The sequence below is a fragment of the Oenanthe melanoleuca genome, chromosome 2, assembly GCF_029582105.1.
Source record: "Oenanthe melanoleuca isolate GR-GAL-2019-014 chromosome 2, OMel1.0, whole genome shotgun sequence".
NCBI classification, from domain to species: Eukaryota; Metazoa; Chordata; class Aves; order Passeriformes; family Muscicapidae; genus Oenanthe; species Oenanthe melanoleuca.
In genome coordinates, this window is record NC_079335.1 from 123,561,057 (window position 1) to 123,578,941 (window position 17,885).

General features: G+C 37.2%; 1 protein-coding gene across 8 annotated transcripts in view; it reads left to right on the forward strand.

Annotated features, from left to right (window-relative positions):
* Positions 1-17,885, forward strand: part of ICA1 (islet cell autoantigen 1) — a 65,414-nt gene that overhangs the window by 43,181 nt on the left and 4,348 nt on the right. For 4 of the 8 annotated variants that reach the window (XM_056484494.1, XM_056484498.1, XM_056484497.1 and 1 more), the window contains 5 exons: positions 4,932-5,026; positions 7,005-7,054; positions 10,462-10,524; positions 10,633-10,674; positions 14,485-14,760. In XM_056484494.1, the coding sequence (XP_056340469.1) occupies positions 4,932-5,026; positions 7,005-7,054; positions 10,462-10,524; positions 10,633-10,674; positions 14,485-14,760 (526 nt within the window). The remainder of the gene's footprint in view (positions 1-4,931; positions 5,027-7,004; positions 7,055-10,461; positions 10,525-10,632; positions 10,675-14,484; positions 14,761-17,885) is intronic. The other 4 variants (XM_056484501.1, XM_056484502.1, XM_056484499.1 and 1 more) reach the window with 1 other exon arrangement.

Sequence of the window (17,885 nt, forward strand, 5' to 3'; positions counted from 1 at the left end):
ACTTCTGCAGGGTGTGGTGAGTCCCATCTCACCTCTGCTACACCTGGGTGTGGAATAACAATAGATGATAATGGTTAGGGAGCTGATCCCTACCAGTCATATCATATGTTCTTGCCAGGGTAACTATATATTAAAAAGGAGCTGCAAATTAATTTTACATTGAGATTATGGGGTATTATTTTTTAATGAAGTATGATATATAGATAGCTATGGCTGATCTAAGGTAGTGTAGTTTCTGATGGAGAAACTTTTGGTCTAAAAATGTACCCAGTGGAGATACCATGTCTGTTGTTGACTTCATGCATTAAAATATAAAATTAGAATACCTACTGAATTAAAATATACATAAAATATTTCAGTGTAGCCATTTCTACATTTAATTGGAAGTTGCTTCTTTTAGACTATTTTCCCCTGCCTGATACTATAAAAGGGGATCTTTGTTAAATGAAAATTTTGAATTTGATTCTTTCAAATCATTTTTGTCTTTTATCATTCCATAAAAGACAAAATCTTGCTCATACAAATGAAACTGGATTAAACTAAGCATATGTGAATGTAGCATTAGTGTTTCACTTTAAAACAAGAAATTAATGCAAGTTTATATTTGACTTTAATATAGATTGTTCTGCTGAAAAATTAGGAGGTGCTATGTACTACAAAATGCTATTTATATTTTGTAGTGTAAATATATATTTGTGTACCAGGTTTACTTCAGGAAAGAGACTCTGAAATGACTCTCGGGATTGTTTCTGGAAAGAAAACATTGTCTTTAGAGATGTTTGCCAAACTCCCTTAATGAAAAGCAGCCCATTTGTTTTCTTTGCTTCAGGGTATGTGCAGAGAGCAGTATAATTGTGCTATTGCAGCTGTATTTCCTAACTCTTGAGTTTTATGCTTGATGAAAGATGATTATTAATGTGCTAACAACTCTATGTATAGTGATGTAAAAGTATCTGTCACTGTATCCATTGCTTTAATATTACAAATGATGGGCTCCTGTTTTGGTAAAGCTATTAAGATTTCATTGTCTTGAAATTAACATCTATCAAATGAATTCAAGTTTATTTCAGAGGCTACTTTTCATTAATAATATCTTTTTCTATTTTCTGTTACAATTTATTTGCCTTAGTTACTTAAATAATATTTAGTTGCATTTATTTTAATTTAAACGCTAGAATGCCAAACTTCCTGAAGAGTTTGTAGTAATTTAGAAATAATAGTAGGCCTGGTAGGGGAGTCAAAAGGCATAAATCTCAGTGCATCTATTTATTTCTTAGTGAAGTGGAAGATGCTGCCTGAGCTCCTTACATGGAGTACTTCCTTGGAGTACTCTATCCAAACAGGTGTTACAACACTGTGCCTTCTGCTGACATCTGCTGTAGTTGGATATCCTCTCTTATTTCTGTTTGTCACACCATGACTTTACTCATAGAAAAGATTGCCTATGATTTTGCATCTTCAAGGGTTTTGGGGAGGTGTGGTATTTCTTTTCTTGATAAATATCTGGGAGGATATTCTGAGACAACTTATTTTCCTCTTCAGCTCTCCTCCAAATTAAATATATTCAGATTTTTGTCTCCTCAGTGCTGTTGCACTTTTCCATAAATGATGTGACATCTTGGAATGTCTGCCTGGCTCCTGAAACTGTCCTTAGTTGTGTTGCTTTGATTCTGTCTGTCAAAAAGTGCATTAGTTGTCCAAGGCACTTGGGAGGAGCTGTGGGTGAGCTGAGTGCAGTGTCAACACTGGTGATTTAACTGCAGAGGGCAGATTTTATGTGCAATCCAGATGATCTTGGCTTGACTTGAAAGCAGCCCAGATGCAGGTGAAGTAATTTAGTGAGTGAGTAGCAGTCAGAAATGGAGCCTGAGCAGGAACCAGAGTTAACTCTACAGTGGAGGAATCCCTTGTTGGCTTGGATACTTAGCCTGAGTAGTGGCAGCAGGTGAAGTATCACTGGGTGACTTCTGGTGTCAGAGACATCAGGCAGAATGAATGACTCTGAACTTGCTCTGCTAGTGTGTAAGGTCTTACTCTGATTTTTGTAGTAAAAGAGAGATTAAAGAAGCTCGGAAAATAGGTTTCTAAAGGATCCTACTTCAAGCCACATATGTGGTGTAGTTCACAACAAAATCCATTTTAGTCCACATGAGCAGCCAGAAGAGTGCTGTGAGGTTACACATCTGTGTTTTCTGAGCAGCCAAGTCAGGGGTATGACCAGCTGAAATGTGCTTTCTTTGATCTGAATTCAGTCTGTGTTGTCATAACTCTGTTTAATCACTACACTTTCTAGATGATGAGGCTTCTTCCCTTTCTTCTAATGTAGCCTGAAACAATTAAGAGAATATTGTGGTTTCATTTCTATGCCTGATGACAGTAGTGATCACATTATTGTGGGTTCATGTTTAGAAAATGGTTGACTGTGGCTTTTTTAACATTGTTTCATTTCATACTCATTCTCTAGCTTTTTAAAGTCTTTTTTAAAAGATACCTCAGAATATAGAGTAGAGGAAGGCAGGGGTGAAGAAAATAATTTCATTATTTGGTATTTGATTTTGAGTCTGAATAAAGTTGTCACATGGAATTATTGCATCAAAATACAGCTTCTGATTTTTAACAATTTTTATCATAATCACCATTGAAACCAAAGCTGTGTTTCAGAGCTATGTTTATTTTTCTAATACAGGAAATAGTAGCTGCCATTATCATCATGCTATTTCCTTCCCAAGGTACTTCTGAACTCCATTTCTATATGCTGTTTCCGTGGTTTGATCACAGTTCTTTAAATATGGATTTCCTGAAACACTGACAAAGGAAGCTTCTTAAAATCTAGGTCCTTAAAGAAGGATGCTTATTTCCCTGTTGGGTTTTGGTTTTTTGGGGTTTTTTTGGGGATTTTTTTTATTATGCCAACTGCATTTCTAATCATTTTCTTTAACTTGTATAACTAGGCAGTGGTTAAAGTAGTTCTGGTTTTTGTCCAAAACCTTTACAACCCCTTTGGAGCAAGCTCTGAGGTGCTATACTTGGTGTCAGTCAGAGCACCACAATAGTTTCACCATCACCTCCTGATTCCGTGGCCTGTGTGTCCTGGGGTGAAGATACCCAGGTTGGTTCAAGTGCCTAAAGCAGCACAGTCCCCAAAATGCAGAGCTGCTTTCTTTCTCTACACAGCACTTTTGTGCAAGTATAGTTGATATTTGTATGTTCTTGAACTCTAGTCCAGGACTTCTTGGAGTCAATGGAATAATTCCCATCAATTTTAATAGCACAAGAAGTCTAATCAACACTCAGTACAAATGCAGGTAAAGGGTGACATTCATACATAGGTGATCTAGCTGAGCTGGCTAGTGTCCTTGTTCAGCATCCAAGAATTACACTTACATGTGGTTCTGATTAACAACAGTGTCAAACAAAAAAGTGATAACCACAGAATAAGGTTAATTTCTTTAAGGCGTTTTTTTTATTATTGTTGGTTTTGTGGCCATCTTTTGACCATGTCTGCAATGCTGAGGCTCCTTGTGACAAATTAATCAGCAGATTTATGTAGAATTAGCTTATTGAGAGGGGAAAAAAAGGCAACTGCAGCACATGACAAATCTAGAAATTTGGTTTTTAAAGTTCTGAAGTATAGATTCCTCATACAGACAAATGCTAAACCAAGAAGAAACTGGGATGCTCCTTCTGGTTAACTCTTCGGTCCTGGTTAACAGGGTAGTGCAAACAAGACCTACAATATGTCTGGAAATGCTTTTGTTGTGGCAGATGGGCTGGGCACCCTAATTTTTATTCAGTTGCTTAGGCTGTGGTTTTTTGTTTAACTTTTCTAATGAAACACATTAGTGTTTTGTTCAAATTCCAGATGCAGAACCACTACATTTTTGTAGGTTTTCAGTTTTTTATGGAAGGTGACTTCTCTGTTTTACCCTTTGCTTTTCAGGGGTGGGGCAGGCATGAGAAGAAGTTGGGGTGAGATGCACTGCTATGACTATCAGGGCAACATTAATACATTAATATATTTAATTACAAATGGTCAAGACTATTCACATGTACCATGGTTTAATTTTTCAGAAATGGAGTTGGATTTTAGAAAGAGGAAATTTTTTTCACCTTCACAGCAAAACCATTTGATATAGAAATATTTACATTGCTAGCATCTACTTTACCTAATTGCTGTGTTCCTTTATTTAATTTTTTAGGCAGAATTTCTAATTGATGCATACGAGTGACCACCAGTAGCATATTTATCACTTTAGAGTTAGTCTGTAATCCTTGTGTTGGCTTGTTATCATCTCCAAATTTTGGTTATAAAAATGCTGACCATGAAACTGCACATTGTTATCTTGTAGCACAGCCTTTCAGACTGCAAAGGGACAGTAGGGTTTCATAATACTATGCCTGGCCTTCATCAAACTATCATCCAAGATTTTAACCCTTGTTTTCAGATTCAGGACACAAGCAGTATCTTCCCACTACCACTGCAGTTGCCAGCTTTGTGGGAATAATTGTGGAGGGGAAAAAAGAGAATAAGTAAGAAAAGAAGCAGTATATAAGGAACAAACAGATCTAAAGAATTCATTTTTCTCATCTTAAGAAAACTAAAAGAAGGACAGGAAAAAATAAGAAAATCCCCCAAACAGCAAAGAAACATGCCATTTGTGCCTGCTTTGCACATGTTGTAGATAGATTTACTTAGAAATATTGGAAATATTTACCTGGAAATAGTCATTTAGTATTATTAGAAACAGAACATGAGTTTAGAAGTTGCCATGTGTCACCTTCTTCCATAAAGTGTGTTCACAGACTCAATTTGAATTAGTATCTTCTAACACTTTTAATTCTGCTTGTTTGAGTCAGATATAGTTTTGATATAGTGTAAAACCATTCTGATTGTTTTTCTTCTTTACATTTGTATTATGGTTATGATCTAGAGCTTGCAAGATCCTGTGAATAAACTAACTGAAAAAGTAGAAAAGGAAGACCAGCAGATTGAGAGCACCAATACAGTGGAAGATCAGCAGAGTCAGTAAGTCACATGTCCTGTACATCAAAATTATTTTTGTCTATAATCTGCTTCCTTGTTGCTAAAGTCACCAAACATAAGTAGAGATACAGATACAGTTAGTTTAATTCTACTGATTACCTCAATACAAAAATTCCTGAGATGTTGTAATGTGTACATGAAAACTAATAAACTTCATGGTGAAATTAAGAGCTTTAAAAAGACCCATAAAACCCTTATGTGTTTTTCATCTTTCCTAGGCTATTTTTTTTTTCAGTTTTTGCTTCATTTTTTCTTTAGTAAAAGAAATTGTAAACAATTATACATGAGAGCAGATATATGAGCATTGTATTTCTCCTTTCAGTAGCATCTCCTTTCACCTGGAAATAGGATATAGATTACTGATTGCTCCGAGTAGCGATTAGTTTTTGTAATGTATACAGCATCAGTTAGTAATCCAATGAAGCAGTAGGTACTTAGTATAAAGTACATCTAAGTGAGCTGATGCTGTCAAGTTTTGAGTTACCTGTAGCTCTGAGCTGAGAGAGACTTATGAATGGGCTGTGGGGAGAGGAGAACAGGAGAAAGAGATGCGATCCCTCCCCTACCTGACTGTCAGGATTCGGTTGCCAGGAGATGCAGTGTTGATATAATCCTACTGCCACCTGTTGTTTTGACTATCCCTGCTTAAATGAAGCACCCAGCAAAGGATCAGTTGTCAAAAAGCAGAGAACAGTTTGATTGATTAGTGAATTTTGCTTGGCTATTTATAATAATGGATTTTTAAGTTCAGGTTTTCAGTCGTTTTTCTGGTTCAGATTCAGAACCACTGACCAATACTACTTTATAAATTGGTCAGATTTGGTGCTGTTGATATTAGAAAGGACTTGACCAAATACCATTTGGCAGGTGGTTGTCTCCACCGCACTTGCTTCCATCTGTTGCATCTCATGTGACAGTAATAGAGTTTAATAAATAGCTCTCTCCTCAGCATTGAATATAATATTCTAGAATGAATGTGTGATTTATGCAAGAAGTGTGCGTTGGCACCTACCAGGAAATGCATCAGATGCCATGTCATGGTTGTACTTGTGTTTATTTATGGATTATCTTCGTCCTTGTCTGGCATAAAAGTGAGGGAAAAAATATATCACCCTTTTGCTGTCTAAAACCATAAACAAACATGTAAGATTCGAGAAGAATTACACAAGACAAAGCTTTTTAAATCCTCATGAATTTTCCATTCACAGTAAACATTCATTATATTAGAATTTTCTACCACAGGCCTACCCCCAAGAGCAGGGGAGGGATCTTTTTCTGTCCCATCACTAGAGGATAGGAGGAATGTGCCCACACAGTCCTTTTCACCACCACATCAGCCTTGTGGCTGCTTCAGTCCCTACTCCTTGAATGGCTTTACACAAAGTAATAGCAGTTCCAAAGTGTGTATTCTTCATTGAAGTGATCACCTTTGTGTATAAATTGCATGTAAACTACACCTTTTTTTTCCCTGTTGAGAGCTTTTTTCATCAACACTGCTGATCTGTTATTATAGAAATCTGCTGACATGAGGCAAAACTGTCCTGACTGTTGATTTTTAATTAGTTGCTGTTAAAAAGAGAACCACAAAGTGGTTGGTTGCCATTTTTGGAGAGAAGGAGGGGGAGGGGGCTGGGGAACAGTTGTAGATCCTTCATGATAGCTGTAAAAGACCAAATGTGGAAACGGAGAATACACAGTACTTTCCAGCAGAGATTGAGTCAGACTAAAAATGGAAGCTGATAGAATTTGCTAGTTCAATCTAATTTTCATTTTTCTACAGACCTGCCAATGAAACAATAAAAGGTAACAACAGGTCGGCAAATGCAAAAGTCCATTTGTTATTACTGTTTATTTGTTAATTATATGAATCTGTAATGATTTTAAGAAAGACGAAAATGTATTGTTATTTTAGAGCATTAGAATTATTTTCCCAATTTTTTTCTTATTCTTTCAAATTAAGGTTGATTTCATTAGATGAGGAGAGCCATACCAAGGAACCGAACTATTCAGGTATTACATTTTGTGTTATCATAACTCCATAAGTGCTGTAACACTTGGGTTTTTTGGTTTGATTTGGTTTATTTCCTGTATCAGCTTCACCCACCAAATCCCTAAAATGCATAAAACCAAATGAGAATCTGTTAATCTCTTACATGTTGCATCCCACTGCATTTCATTCAGTCATTCTCAGGCAGGTCAAATAGCTTGTGTTCCAAAGCCTAATTCATACATGGAGCATGTACCCTTCAAGGAAGGGATCTGCAGGATGGTAGGTGAGACAAGGGAAGTGTGCCACTTAGCTCACTGGTTTGTTCCAGTCATTAAACTATAGTCTGTGAAAAACTTGATTAATTCAGTGGAGCTTCTGCCCACAAGCCAATGGCCTTATGTGTTATTACCCAGTGACACAGCCAGGCTCCAATTGGAAGTGCACTGAGAAAGAAAGGAAATAGATACAAATATCAGAAAGATAAATTCTGAGTACATGCTAAGAAGAAAGTGCTTGCAGTGAGGGTGGTGAAGTGCTGTAAAAAGTAGAATCTTCATCCATGGAATTCTTCAAGACTATTTAACTTTTTCTGCTAAATTAAGGGAGAATAATTTTAATATGTTGTATTTCATCCTTCATTAGGATACTTAAACGGTGCTACATGAAAGTTGAGACTATTCTCAAATCTTTATTTCAGTGGGTTAATCGTATTGATATCTTGAACTCGTCATCTCATCTTTATTTTTGAAGTTTTTGTTTCCATTCCACTTTACAACATTCCTTTTCAAATATGAAATACATAGCTGGACAAGAGATTTCTGATGCTGTTCTCACCTGTCATGTTTCTAGAAGGCAAAGTCACATTCCTGTTTCTGTATCCAAGAAGAGCATCCCATATTGCTGCAACATCAAGTTTGAAGCTCATATCTGAATGCATTATTTAACAAGACTCAGTTCCTTTCAGTCATAGCTTTCCAGGATTCATTTGGCCTTTCTACAGCATGGCTTATATTCCTTAGTCCTGGAGATGTAACTTGCAACTTGGTGGTGTTAAATTCTCCCAGTTCTGACTACAGAAACCGAATGAGTGGACTGACTGACCACCTCTAATAGTCTGTTAGTTGTTTGCACATTTTTTTCAAGAGTGATTTTGTGTTTACTTCCAGATGACTGCTAAAGCCATTGACTAGCAATGGATAAAACAGGAAGCCTTGCAGATCTAAACTAGAAACACTTTTGCTTTGCAATTATTTCTCCTAACAATGTGTTTTTGACATCTGTTAGTTGTCACATTCCTAATCCATTCAATATGTTCGTTATAGATGTTATGCAGTGCTAACTTTTTAGCTGTAAGGCAGTGCAGTGCAAAATCAAGTTGTTTCTAAACAAATATCTTTACTGAAAAAAGCTCATCGTTTTATCTAAGAATTAAATTAGCTGGGTTTTTTCAACTGGGTCTGCTTTCCATAAAATCAACAGTAAATTATTAGAGGAGCATTTATGATGCTCACGTTCTTTTGCTGGATGCCATACTGAATGGCATTCCATTAATCTTTTAACTGGGAGTAATGGTGGTCTACCAGCCTGTAGTAACTTGCAGTTACTTCATTCACTCTGTTTAATTATGTTTGTTGTTTTTTGTAGTAAAGACACAATATCAGGACTTTTCCAGTGTTTTTCACCTATTTTGCAATTAATTAGATCAGATTTATCATTGACAAGATATTTTAATATATATGGGTACAAAATCTGACTTATATTTTCTTAGCAAATGTTTTCTAGAATCTCAATTACTTATGGACTGTAAAATATTTCACCATAAAATACATACTTTGTTCTGTCTCTTCATCACCCCTAAAAGGAACTGAAGTGTTTTGAAATATTTCTAACTGGTCTTCTAAATTTTTCCATCTTCATACACCAGGTCTATGCCATTGCTAAGTTTTTTTTTCTTCTTAAATTACCCTGTATATTCTAAAGTCATACAGGTACAGTGCTTCTAGTGAGGGAGCTATGTTGCTGCTTAGTTTTCCTCACCAACTACTTTTACTTCATAACTTCAATTTTTTAATTGTTTGCTCTGCATTTTCCCTTACTATACTACAGATGACTTTAAGATTGGCTCCATCATGTTTACCACTCAACTGAGGCAGGCTTTGGGCAACAGTTGTACCTTTTTCATTACAGAATTGTGGCCATCCATACCCCATCTTCATGAACTTTGCTTTCTGAATTTCTTTTCCCCTCTGCCAGACAGTTTAGGGTTAGGATTTTCCCCTTTAGTTTGTACATTGTGATCTTATGAAAGCATCATTTAGATTTGTTCATGTGTTTATCCCTCTCCCATCTACATGTATATAGAGTGCAATCAGATGTGCTCATGGGTTCTTAAATGAGCAGGTGATTCTTGTGCCAGGAGCACATTTCTGTCCTAGCAAAGATAGGAAGATAATGATACAAACAGCAAGCTGCTCTGTTTCCTTTTGTTCTGAACACACCTTGAAGTTTTTCTTGGAAGAGATTGGCAATTCTTTTGAAAGAGTTTGGGATTCAGTTTTTATTTCACAATAGAGAATTCTATTTCACCTTTCCAGCTTCTCATGTGAGCCTTCCAGCAGATGGGCCTTCCAGTTCTGGCAATACTGTGGCCAAACCCTTCCTTTGCCTTTAGAGCTACAGGCTTACTTGTCTAGGAGCTAGATTTCCTTAACAGTTAAGGAAGAAAAAGGCATATTCAGCAGTAACTCATCCTCATGTTTTGCTACATGTCTTAAATGGAGTTAATCACCTGAGGGACATATCTTTCTGTTCACTGATAAACAGAATCTAGATGATTGTTTTGACTCCATGTCTCATCCAAGAAACTTGCTGAGAATTTAAGCTGTCTTTTGTCATCTCTAATAGCCTATAACTCTCAGCTCTACATTTTACTCCCTATTGATCTTAGTCCACTTAGTCCCCTCCAGAGGAGATGCTTGGGGTACCTTAGGTGAAGACTTCTCCCTCTTCTCAGAGTTTGTGTGGAAGAACACATTGTAAGGAAGGCAGTTTAGAGCGTGACAAGTTCTCAGCACTTTTTTGCCCTCTCCTGTCTTAAGTAAAAGCTTCTAAATGAAATTTCTCTGCTTCTGGAGGACTGATTGTTGCAGTCAACTTAGATGGGTGCTCTCAGCCTGGAGAGGGTAGTGTAGCAGGCAGGGACTCAAAGGAAGATCTCCCTCAGGTTGTTTTTCAGGAATTTGCCTCACTTTGAAATGCTTGTACCACCTTGGATGTTTCTTTCATTGTGACCAGCCTCATTTTAAACATGACTCATTTAAAATGAGAATCCAATTAAACCACTGCATGTTGATCTTGTAGTGGCATTGTTTATAAGCATGGTCTTCTTCCACGTGCAATTTGATGTGTTTATGGATCTCAATTACAGCTGATGATGGCAAGGATGTCATCTCCACATTGCAAGGACATTGTAACCACGAGCAGAACTCAGGTGAAGACAAGAAAACTATCTTTACATGTTTACATAGTGTTTGTCAGTGTAGTGTACATCTTCCTTTGTGGCTTTTAATTTTTCTTTATTTGTGTTTTTTTTTTTTAGGTGCTATAGATGCGTTATTAGACCTGCAACCTGAAGAAAATGGTATGATATGATTGTGCATGTCTGTTTAATCTCTTTCATTTGCTTTTTAATCATAGTAGCCAAGTGTACTTTTAATTTTAGCTCTCAATTTCTTTCACAGTCTGGAAGGTGGAATGAAATTACTCAGGTGCAGTATTTAAATAGCGTTAAAGGAAATTCAGCAGCGGCGCTATTCCTGATAATTACAATATGAAGTAAACCTTATTGGGAATAAAATGTTTATACCCGGTAATTAAAGATTAGGTAGGGTGGACTATATCCTATTTGCCCAACTGAAGTAGGTTCCACTGTAAACCTTACCCCTCCTATAATATTTCACAAATGTTTCATTTTGGTTTTTTAGTTGTTGTGCTACAACTCTTGGCAATGCACTAGTAACCACAAAATTTTGTATTAAAAATGCACAGATCAGAAACAAATTATGTCATTTTCTTAGAACCATGTAAGAACTGGTGACTTCTCTCAGACAGAGAGTTAATTAAATCCACAGTGCTGTTCTTTTACTTCTGTGAAATCCCTGGCAGCTCAAAGGGGTGTACTGTTTGCCAGGTAACATGTTTTATAATTTGTCATAAGAAGTCAGAGTGATGTCTATAATTTTCAATTGTTTTTCACTCATATATCTCAGCAGAATGAGCAAAAAAAACTTCAACAACCAAAACAATTGTGGCAACTCAACATGCGAATAAGGCAAAGAAAAAAAATCCCTTTGTGTGGTTTAGTCAGTCAGACTGAGAGTGTTTGGGGTGTTTAAACACTGCCTTCACAGTAGGTAAGGACATTTGCAAACACCTTGGCTCTGGATTTGCCACAGGCAATGTCTTGTACTGGGGGAGGAAATTATCCACGTGAGGAATCACCCGTGAAGGCAGGCACCAGGAAAGTTCCTCAGCTGTCTGCAGAAGCAGCCCTAATCTGTGAACAGATAAAGTAACAATGACTTCTTCTCTGTGGTTATTAAAGATCGATGCATGTCTGATAGTAACATTTTTTTTCTTCTGGTTTTCTTCTTACTCAGTTCCATTCCTTGTTGGGCCTTCCTAGTGGAGATACAGATAATACATACAATTATTGCTCATACAAGCTTAGCTGTGCCACTTTGAACACTTTTCCTTTACTTAAACAGTTAAATTAATACAAAAACTTCTGTGGGGTGTCTGCATTGGCTAAAGATCGCTTTGGCACTGTTAAAGTATCAGCCATGTGCCCTAATTTTACACACTAGCTAGCTTTAGGCTAATGAATATTGTACAAATTTAAGTGAAGGAGTATAGGTAGAGGTACACTTTCATGTGTGATTCAGAAGGAAGTCTTTATCATATGTTGCCAATCATGTACTGTTGTAAATATTTTTAGTTTCACTTCCCTTTTTTTTTAATAGCAAAATGAGGTATGTTTACAAAGGAATTGTGAGCATTGCTAGAGGCTTGTTCAAACAGCTACAAAAAGAATATAATCACATTGTTCTGCCAGTGTTTTATTGGAAGGTTTGGATTTTTTTCATGGTTATTTATAAGGCTGGGGCAGCATGTGCAGACAGAAGAAAGGATTTTGACTGAAAACAGGCAGTGAAAACAGAAACAGGAAAAGAAGTAATAGAGGATTTACGGGTAAGGTGAGAAAGTCCCTATCATTCTAGTAATCTGGTGGAGATACCACATGAGTAATATCTCGGTAAGCAAGACTGGTTTCTGAGATAACCTTCATTGCAAACAAGAGTAAAACTTGCTGCTGCTTACTCAGGGCAGCCTGTGCCTGAACACACCCTATCCTGCCCTGCCACGGGTGCACAGTCCCCACAGGAAAACCAGGAAGATTGCTGAGCCACAAAATGTGTCACTCCTCAGATTTCTGGTGGTTGTACACCCTGCAGCAAGACCTGGCTGCTCTTCATGTGTAAGGCTTTGTGTTGTGCTTGCTCCTGAAGTCACGATGGGGCTCCTGCAGGTTCCCCAGATGAGGCAGAGCTTGGCTCTGAGCTGTGCTGCTGCATTTGTTCCGTTCAGGGCACTTGTGGTTACATGGTGTTGGGGCTGTGTCGTAGCAGATCTGCTAGAAATGCTCCCTTTGCATCTCTCCTGCAAGTTCATGAAGGGGCTTCCTGAGAGCAGCTTTGAGGTGGTGATGCTCAATAGAGCTCAGAGTTCTTATGGGCCTTTGAAATAGCAGGTGTGTTTCCCCTATGGGAGGATTTACCCCTCTGTCTTACCTGCTGAATAACTTGGGGGAATTGGAGGTACTTGGACAATGTTAATATTCTTTGCTCTTTATCTGAAGATGGGAAAACAGCCTGAAAATTCATAAGAACAAATTGTTTTCTGAGGTATTTTAGTTATAGTCTAGGGGGAACATCAGGAGAATTGACGTGTTTCTAATGTTTCTATTTCAAATTCCCCTGTCAGGGAGTACAGAGGTATATCAAATTATGAGTTAGAAAGCAGTTGAATCTCACAGCTGAGTTCAGTAATGAATAAAATAATTTTATTGTGTGTTGGTTTATTTGTTTCTTAGTACGTAGGTGTGTGTGCTGACGCATGAGCCTATTTTAAAACACAGTTTTGTGCTTTTTTTCCTCCTCTGACTCAACTTCAACCATTTCATTATAAATTATTACAGCTGTTACCAGGAAACTTTTCTGAGAAGGCTGTTGAGCTTCAGTAAAATGCCTTGTTGCTATTGTCAGTCTTTTATCCCAACCCAAAAGGGTTAAAAGCATTATGTAAGTTGAATGCAAATTGAAGAGTTCAGCTGATCTACCCTAACTTTGGAAAACTGGAGTTGCTTCTGTGCCTTACCACAAGTTTGAAACAAGCATAATTAAGATAAACTGATCTGGATTTCAGGAATGTAACATTATCAGCCTTGTTAACCACAGTTTTTGTGATCTGCAGACTTATACATGCTTCCAAGTAAAATAACTCTTGGGGGTCCTTGATAGTTCTCTAACTCTCAAAATATTTTGGAAAAGGATGATGATCCTGGTTACCAGTTTCATGTATTTTATGTAACTATTTAGCATTTCTAAAACAGGAAAAAATTGTTTTTAAGGAGCAGTGGCTCAAGTGATCTAAGAGCTGCTTCTGCTGCAGTTCTGGTGCCAGAGAAACTAGCACAGGCAATCAGAAGGAAAGTGAGCCCTCAATTATTTCTCAGCAGCTTAGGAGAAGAAAAAAAAATGCTACAGCATTGATCAGTGTAGAAATCTAACTCTGTGTGATAGACTAACCTTTTTAATGGGAAACTACTCCAATAATTCAAGCATTGATCAGAAGGTCAGAAGGAAGATCTTAAATCCCCAAGCTGTACTTTTTTTTGGGTTTTTTTTGTTTTTTTTTTTTTTTTTGTTTGTTTGTTTGTTTTTGCTTGTTTTTTTGTTTGTTTGTTTTGGGTTGGTTTTTTTTTTGTTTGTTTGGTTTTTTTTTTTGTTTATACCAATCTGGGCTTTTTTTGAGACTTTCATATAGTGTTTCAAGAAGCAGCATAGAAGTAGTATTTCCCAATGATTTAAATATTAGACTGTGTAATGATTTAGGTGTGTTTAATAAAATTTTGTGCATGATTGTAGTATTTTTTTAATGAGAAGCATTAACAGCAGCGTGGTTATCTAAGAAAATGAAGGAATTATTTGTTGTATAAGGTATAAACCCAGATGTCCAAGAGAATTGAGTTTAAAAAAGAAAACAAATAGTCTTGCAAAAATATTCCATCTCACTTAACATACCCAGCCTAGATTGGCTATGTTTTTAAAAGTTCCTTCTTTACTTTGTCTAAAAAAAATGTATTTATCTTGACTCTCTTGTTCTGAGACAGCTTCAAAGGAAAAGTTTGTGAGATCCTCAGAGCCAGAACCTGGTGATAAGGATGACATGGTGTTACTAAATGAGATCCTCAACGCCTCCTCCCTAGATGAGGGGGAATTCAGCAAAGAGTGGACAGCTGTTTTTGGGCAGGCTGCTGATCTCACCATGAACTCTTCAGCTAGAGATGGGGAGAACACTTCATCATCTGCAGTACCAGCACCATCAGGCTACTTGCCCTCACAGCTGCTAGACCAAAACATGAATGACTTGCAGTCATCCTTACATGGTGAGAGCTCGTTGTCTTCTGTCAGTATGTCTGGGTTAGAGTTTAGAGCACGGTTTTCTGGTATGTAGAAGTGTGGTGAAAGTTTATATTGTGACATGGCTGCAGAAATTGTGCCTGAAATAAAAGCAGAGTATGGCCTGGAGAAAAAACATGTAAGTAACTTATTTGTCTAGCCCTTCTCATGCAGTGTTTGAACAAAGTACCCAAAACTTAAAGTCAAGATTACTGTCTTCAATGTTTTCATGGAATTTCTTGAAATGTTCTGTAGAACTTTGGGATCATTTTTTTTCTGAAGCAGAAAATATGTTTCAGAAGGTTTTACTGATGTAATTACAACTGCCTCTCTGTTAAGGGGCCAAGGAACCAAAAATGATTACTGTCTTTTGTCTGGGGATGCTATTTTTAAACCATGTAGTGAAAATAGTGAAAATCAGTTGCATTCTTTTTTTTTTTTTTTCCAAGCATCTTATACCATGTAGGGGATATGACTCACATAGAATGGGTTGTCTCATCCTAGCAAACATATAGGTGGTTTTCTCTTGCAGACTGGTTACTGATGCAACTCTTCCTCTCCTGCTGCTGTTTTGGTCTTGAGGAAGGAAGGGAGGGAGGGAGGCAGGCTGGTGATAAACAGCACCTACCTTTGTCCTCCGTGCTGTCTGGCTGGATCTTCTGTAGGGCTTTGCAAACTTGTGGGGACCTTGCCTTGTTGGGGTCTGTCCCAAGTCATTTAAATCTCACTTGGGCAAGAGCAATATAGGAAAGAGTAGCAGGCTGATCCTATCCTGGAGACCATTTCTTGGAACCCATGCAAGTGGAAGAGTCATACGTGATGTACAATGACCTGTGACATTTTGGCAGGAATAAGAAAGTCAGATTTACTTTATAATTAATGCACCCCTAGAGCAAGATGCCTTGGTTCATTGGCTTCAGCACTTAGATGAAAAATGGAGAATGCATTTGTAATGATTCACAGGTTTAGATGTATTTTTATTAGGTACATGATTTTCAAGCAAATTAATAAAAATTACTAAAAATAGCAGCAGAAATATTATGAGATTGATTTTTTTTTTTCACAGCTTGACATATTTTTAATATATTTGGCATTTCTGTGTAATTTCCATTTTTAAATGTAAATGTGTTTTTAAAGGAAAAGTATTTTTTAGGTATAAACAGCAAGCAGAGTTGTGCATCCTTTCTAAGCTGGCTGTTAGCTTTCATTTGCACTGGCATTGGGTGCAGTGTTAGAGGCTTCAAAATCAGAATTCAGTAATGTTGCATTCAAGGAATACTAGAAATGGAAGATCCATTCCAGTCAACATGGTATCCCAAAATCTTTTGGAGTAAAAAAAATAGTAAAGGGCAAAATAAGCGGATGTTTTCAAATGGGTTTGGCAGAAGATTGTGGTGATTGATGTACTGGCATTTGAAAAGTCAGGGGTAATCAGCTAAGTGATTGTAGCTGAAAATAATATTTCTAAATGTTTTGTGTCTTTTTTATCTTTCTAAATATTTCCAAGTTTTCAAGTTTTTTATTTCCTATTTTTTAACAGAAGATGAAATTTGGTCCATTTTATATCTTGTAAAATCTCAGCTTTAATCTTAAACTACATTTCATTTCACTTTGCAACTTTTCTTCCAGAATTTGATCTTATCATTAAATATGGAAAGAGAGACTTTTTAAAAAAATACTAACTGGACCATAAGCATATCCAGACATACAAGTTGGAAACATTAGAACATATGAATTATATTTTTACTGAGAACTTGTGATACATCTCCTGCATTTTTCCCTAACTGGTAGGATTGCTTAATAATTATTCAGTGTGAGGTGCCACACCACAGCCTCAATGTTGCATACTTCCTGTGTGAATTTGGCCTTAAGACCATAAAGATTCTTAGAACTCACATGCTTAACTTTAAGCACATTAACTTTTCTATTAACTTCAGTGGGATTACTTACTTATTTTACGTTAAGCACACTCATAAATCTTTGGGGCTTTGTTTTCTCTCTGCCTCAGATCTTAATCTGTAAAACAGGCACAATGCTATGCAGGTTATAAACTGTGAGGGTCAGGAATTCCCAGCTCAGAGTTTTCTCTGGCTGTATTTATAGGCAGGATCCAGCACAATGGGACTCTGAATTGCTATGGGGTTACCAGGTGCTGGTTTGAAATACATATTAATGTGTGTGTGTGTGTGTGTATTTATATATAATAGAAACAAAGTATGCTCCCAACATATCTTTTGGATTCTCCTCCAGATATAGCTCTGTAGTTAAGTTGCCTTTCTACTCTTTCAGAGGGAGCATTGGCTTTCTCTTTTCATGATGTTTATGGCCCCATTTACTTACTCATTCGTACCATTAAGGCCTCTTTATCTTCCCTACATGTGCACTTACTCTGGTTGGTAAGAAAATGCACAGCTCACCATTTCCTTTTCTAAATGTAGTCATTGCAATGTTGGTGAAGATGCTTGCTGACAGCAAGCTGTTTGGTTTCCTTGCTGTCTTGGCAATAACCTTTTTGTCTGGTCAGGTAACAAAGCCATCCTGTGAACAGGCAAACCAAAACAGGCTTAGGGCCAACAACTGCTTTCAAACTGATGGGCTGTGGTTTGGTTTTGAAAGGCAAAGTTGTTCTCTGTAGCTGACTAAAAATATAATTAATGAAAGCATTCAATAAAAAATTGGTGTCAGTCTTTCCCAGTCCCTTCATAGATCAGTAATTTCATTATGAAAGCATCACATATTTTCTGGATTTGGTTGGATTTTTTGTTGCTATTGTTAGGTGGTTCTTGTTTTCTAAGTGGGTCTTGAGCTACCTGCATTTCATTAAATGACAGCCAGGCCACAGCATCTGTCACAGATGTGCTGCCTACCATAGTCCAGGGACTCAAACAGGCAGGGCTCCAGAGGAGTTCACAGCTCTGAAGTGTCTCTGCTGCCTGACCTGCCAAGCACACCAGTGTAAAGGAACATCAGTGATGTCACAGGGAGCCAGTTGCTGATCTTGCTGAAGTCACTGGGGCTTGCACAGAAAGTTTCTGGCAGAGGTCCTGTTCATTTCTATCAGATTAGGATTTGGCCCTCTTTGTTTAAGCAGCTGAATTTAGCTCTTGTAATT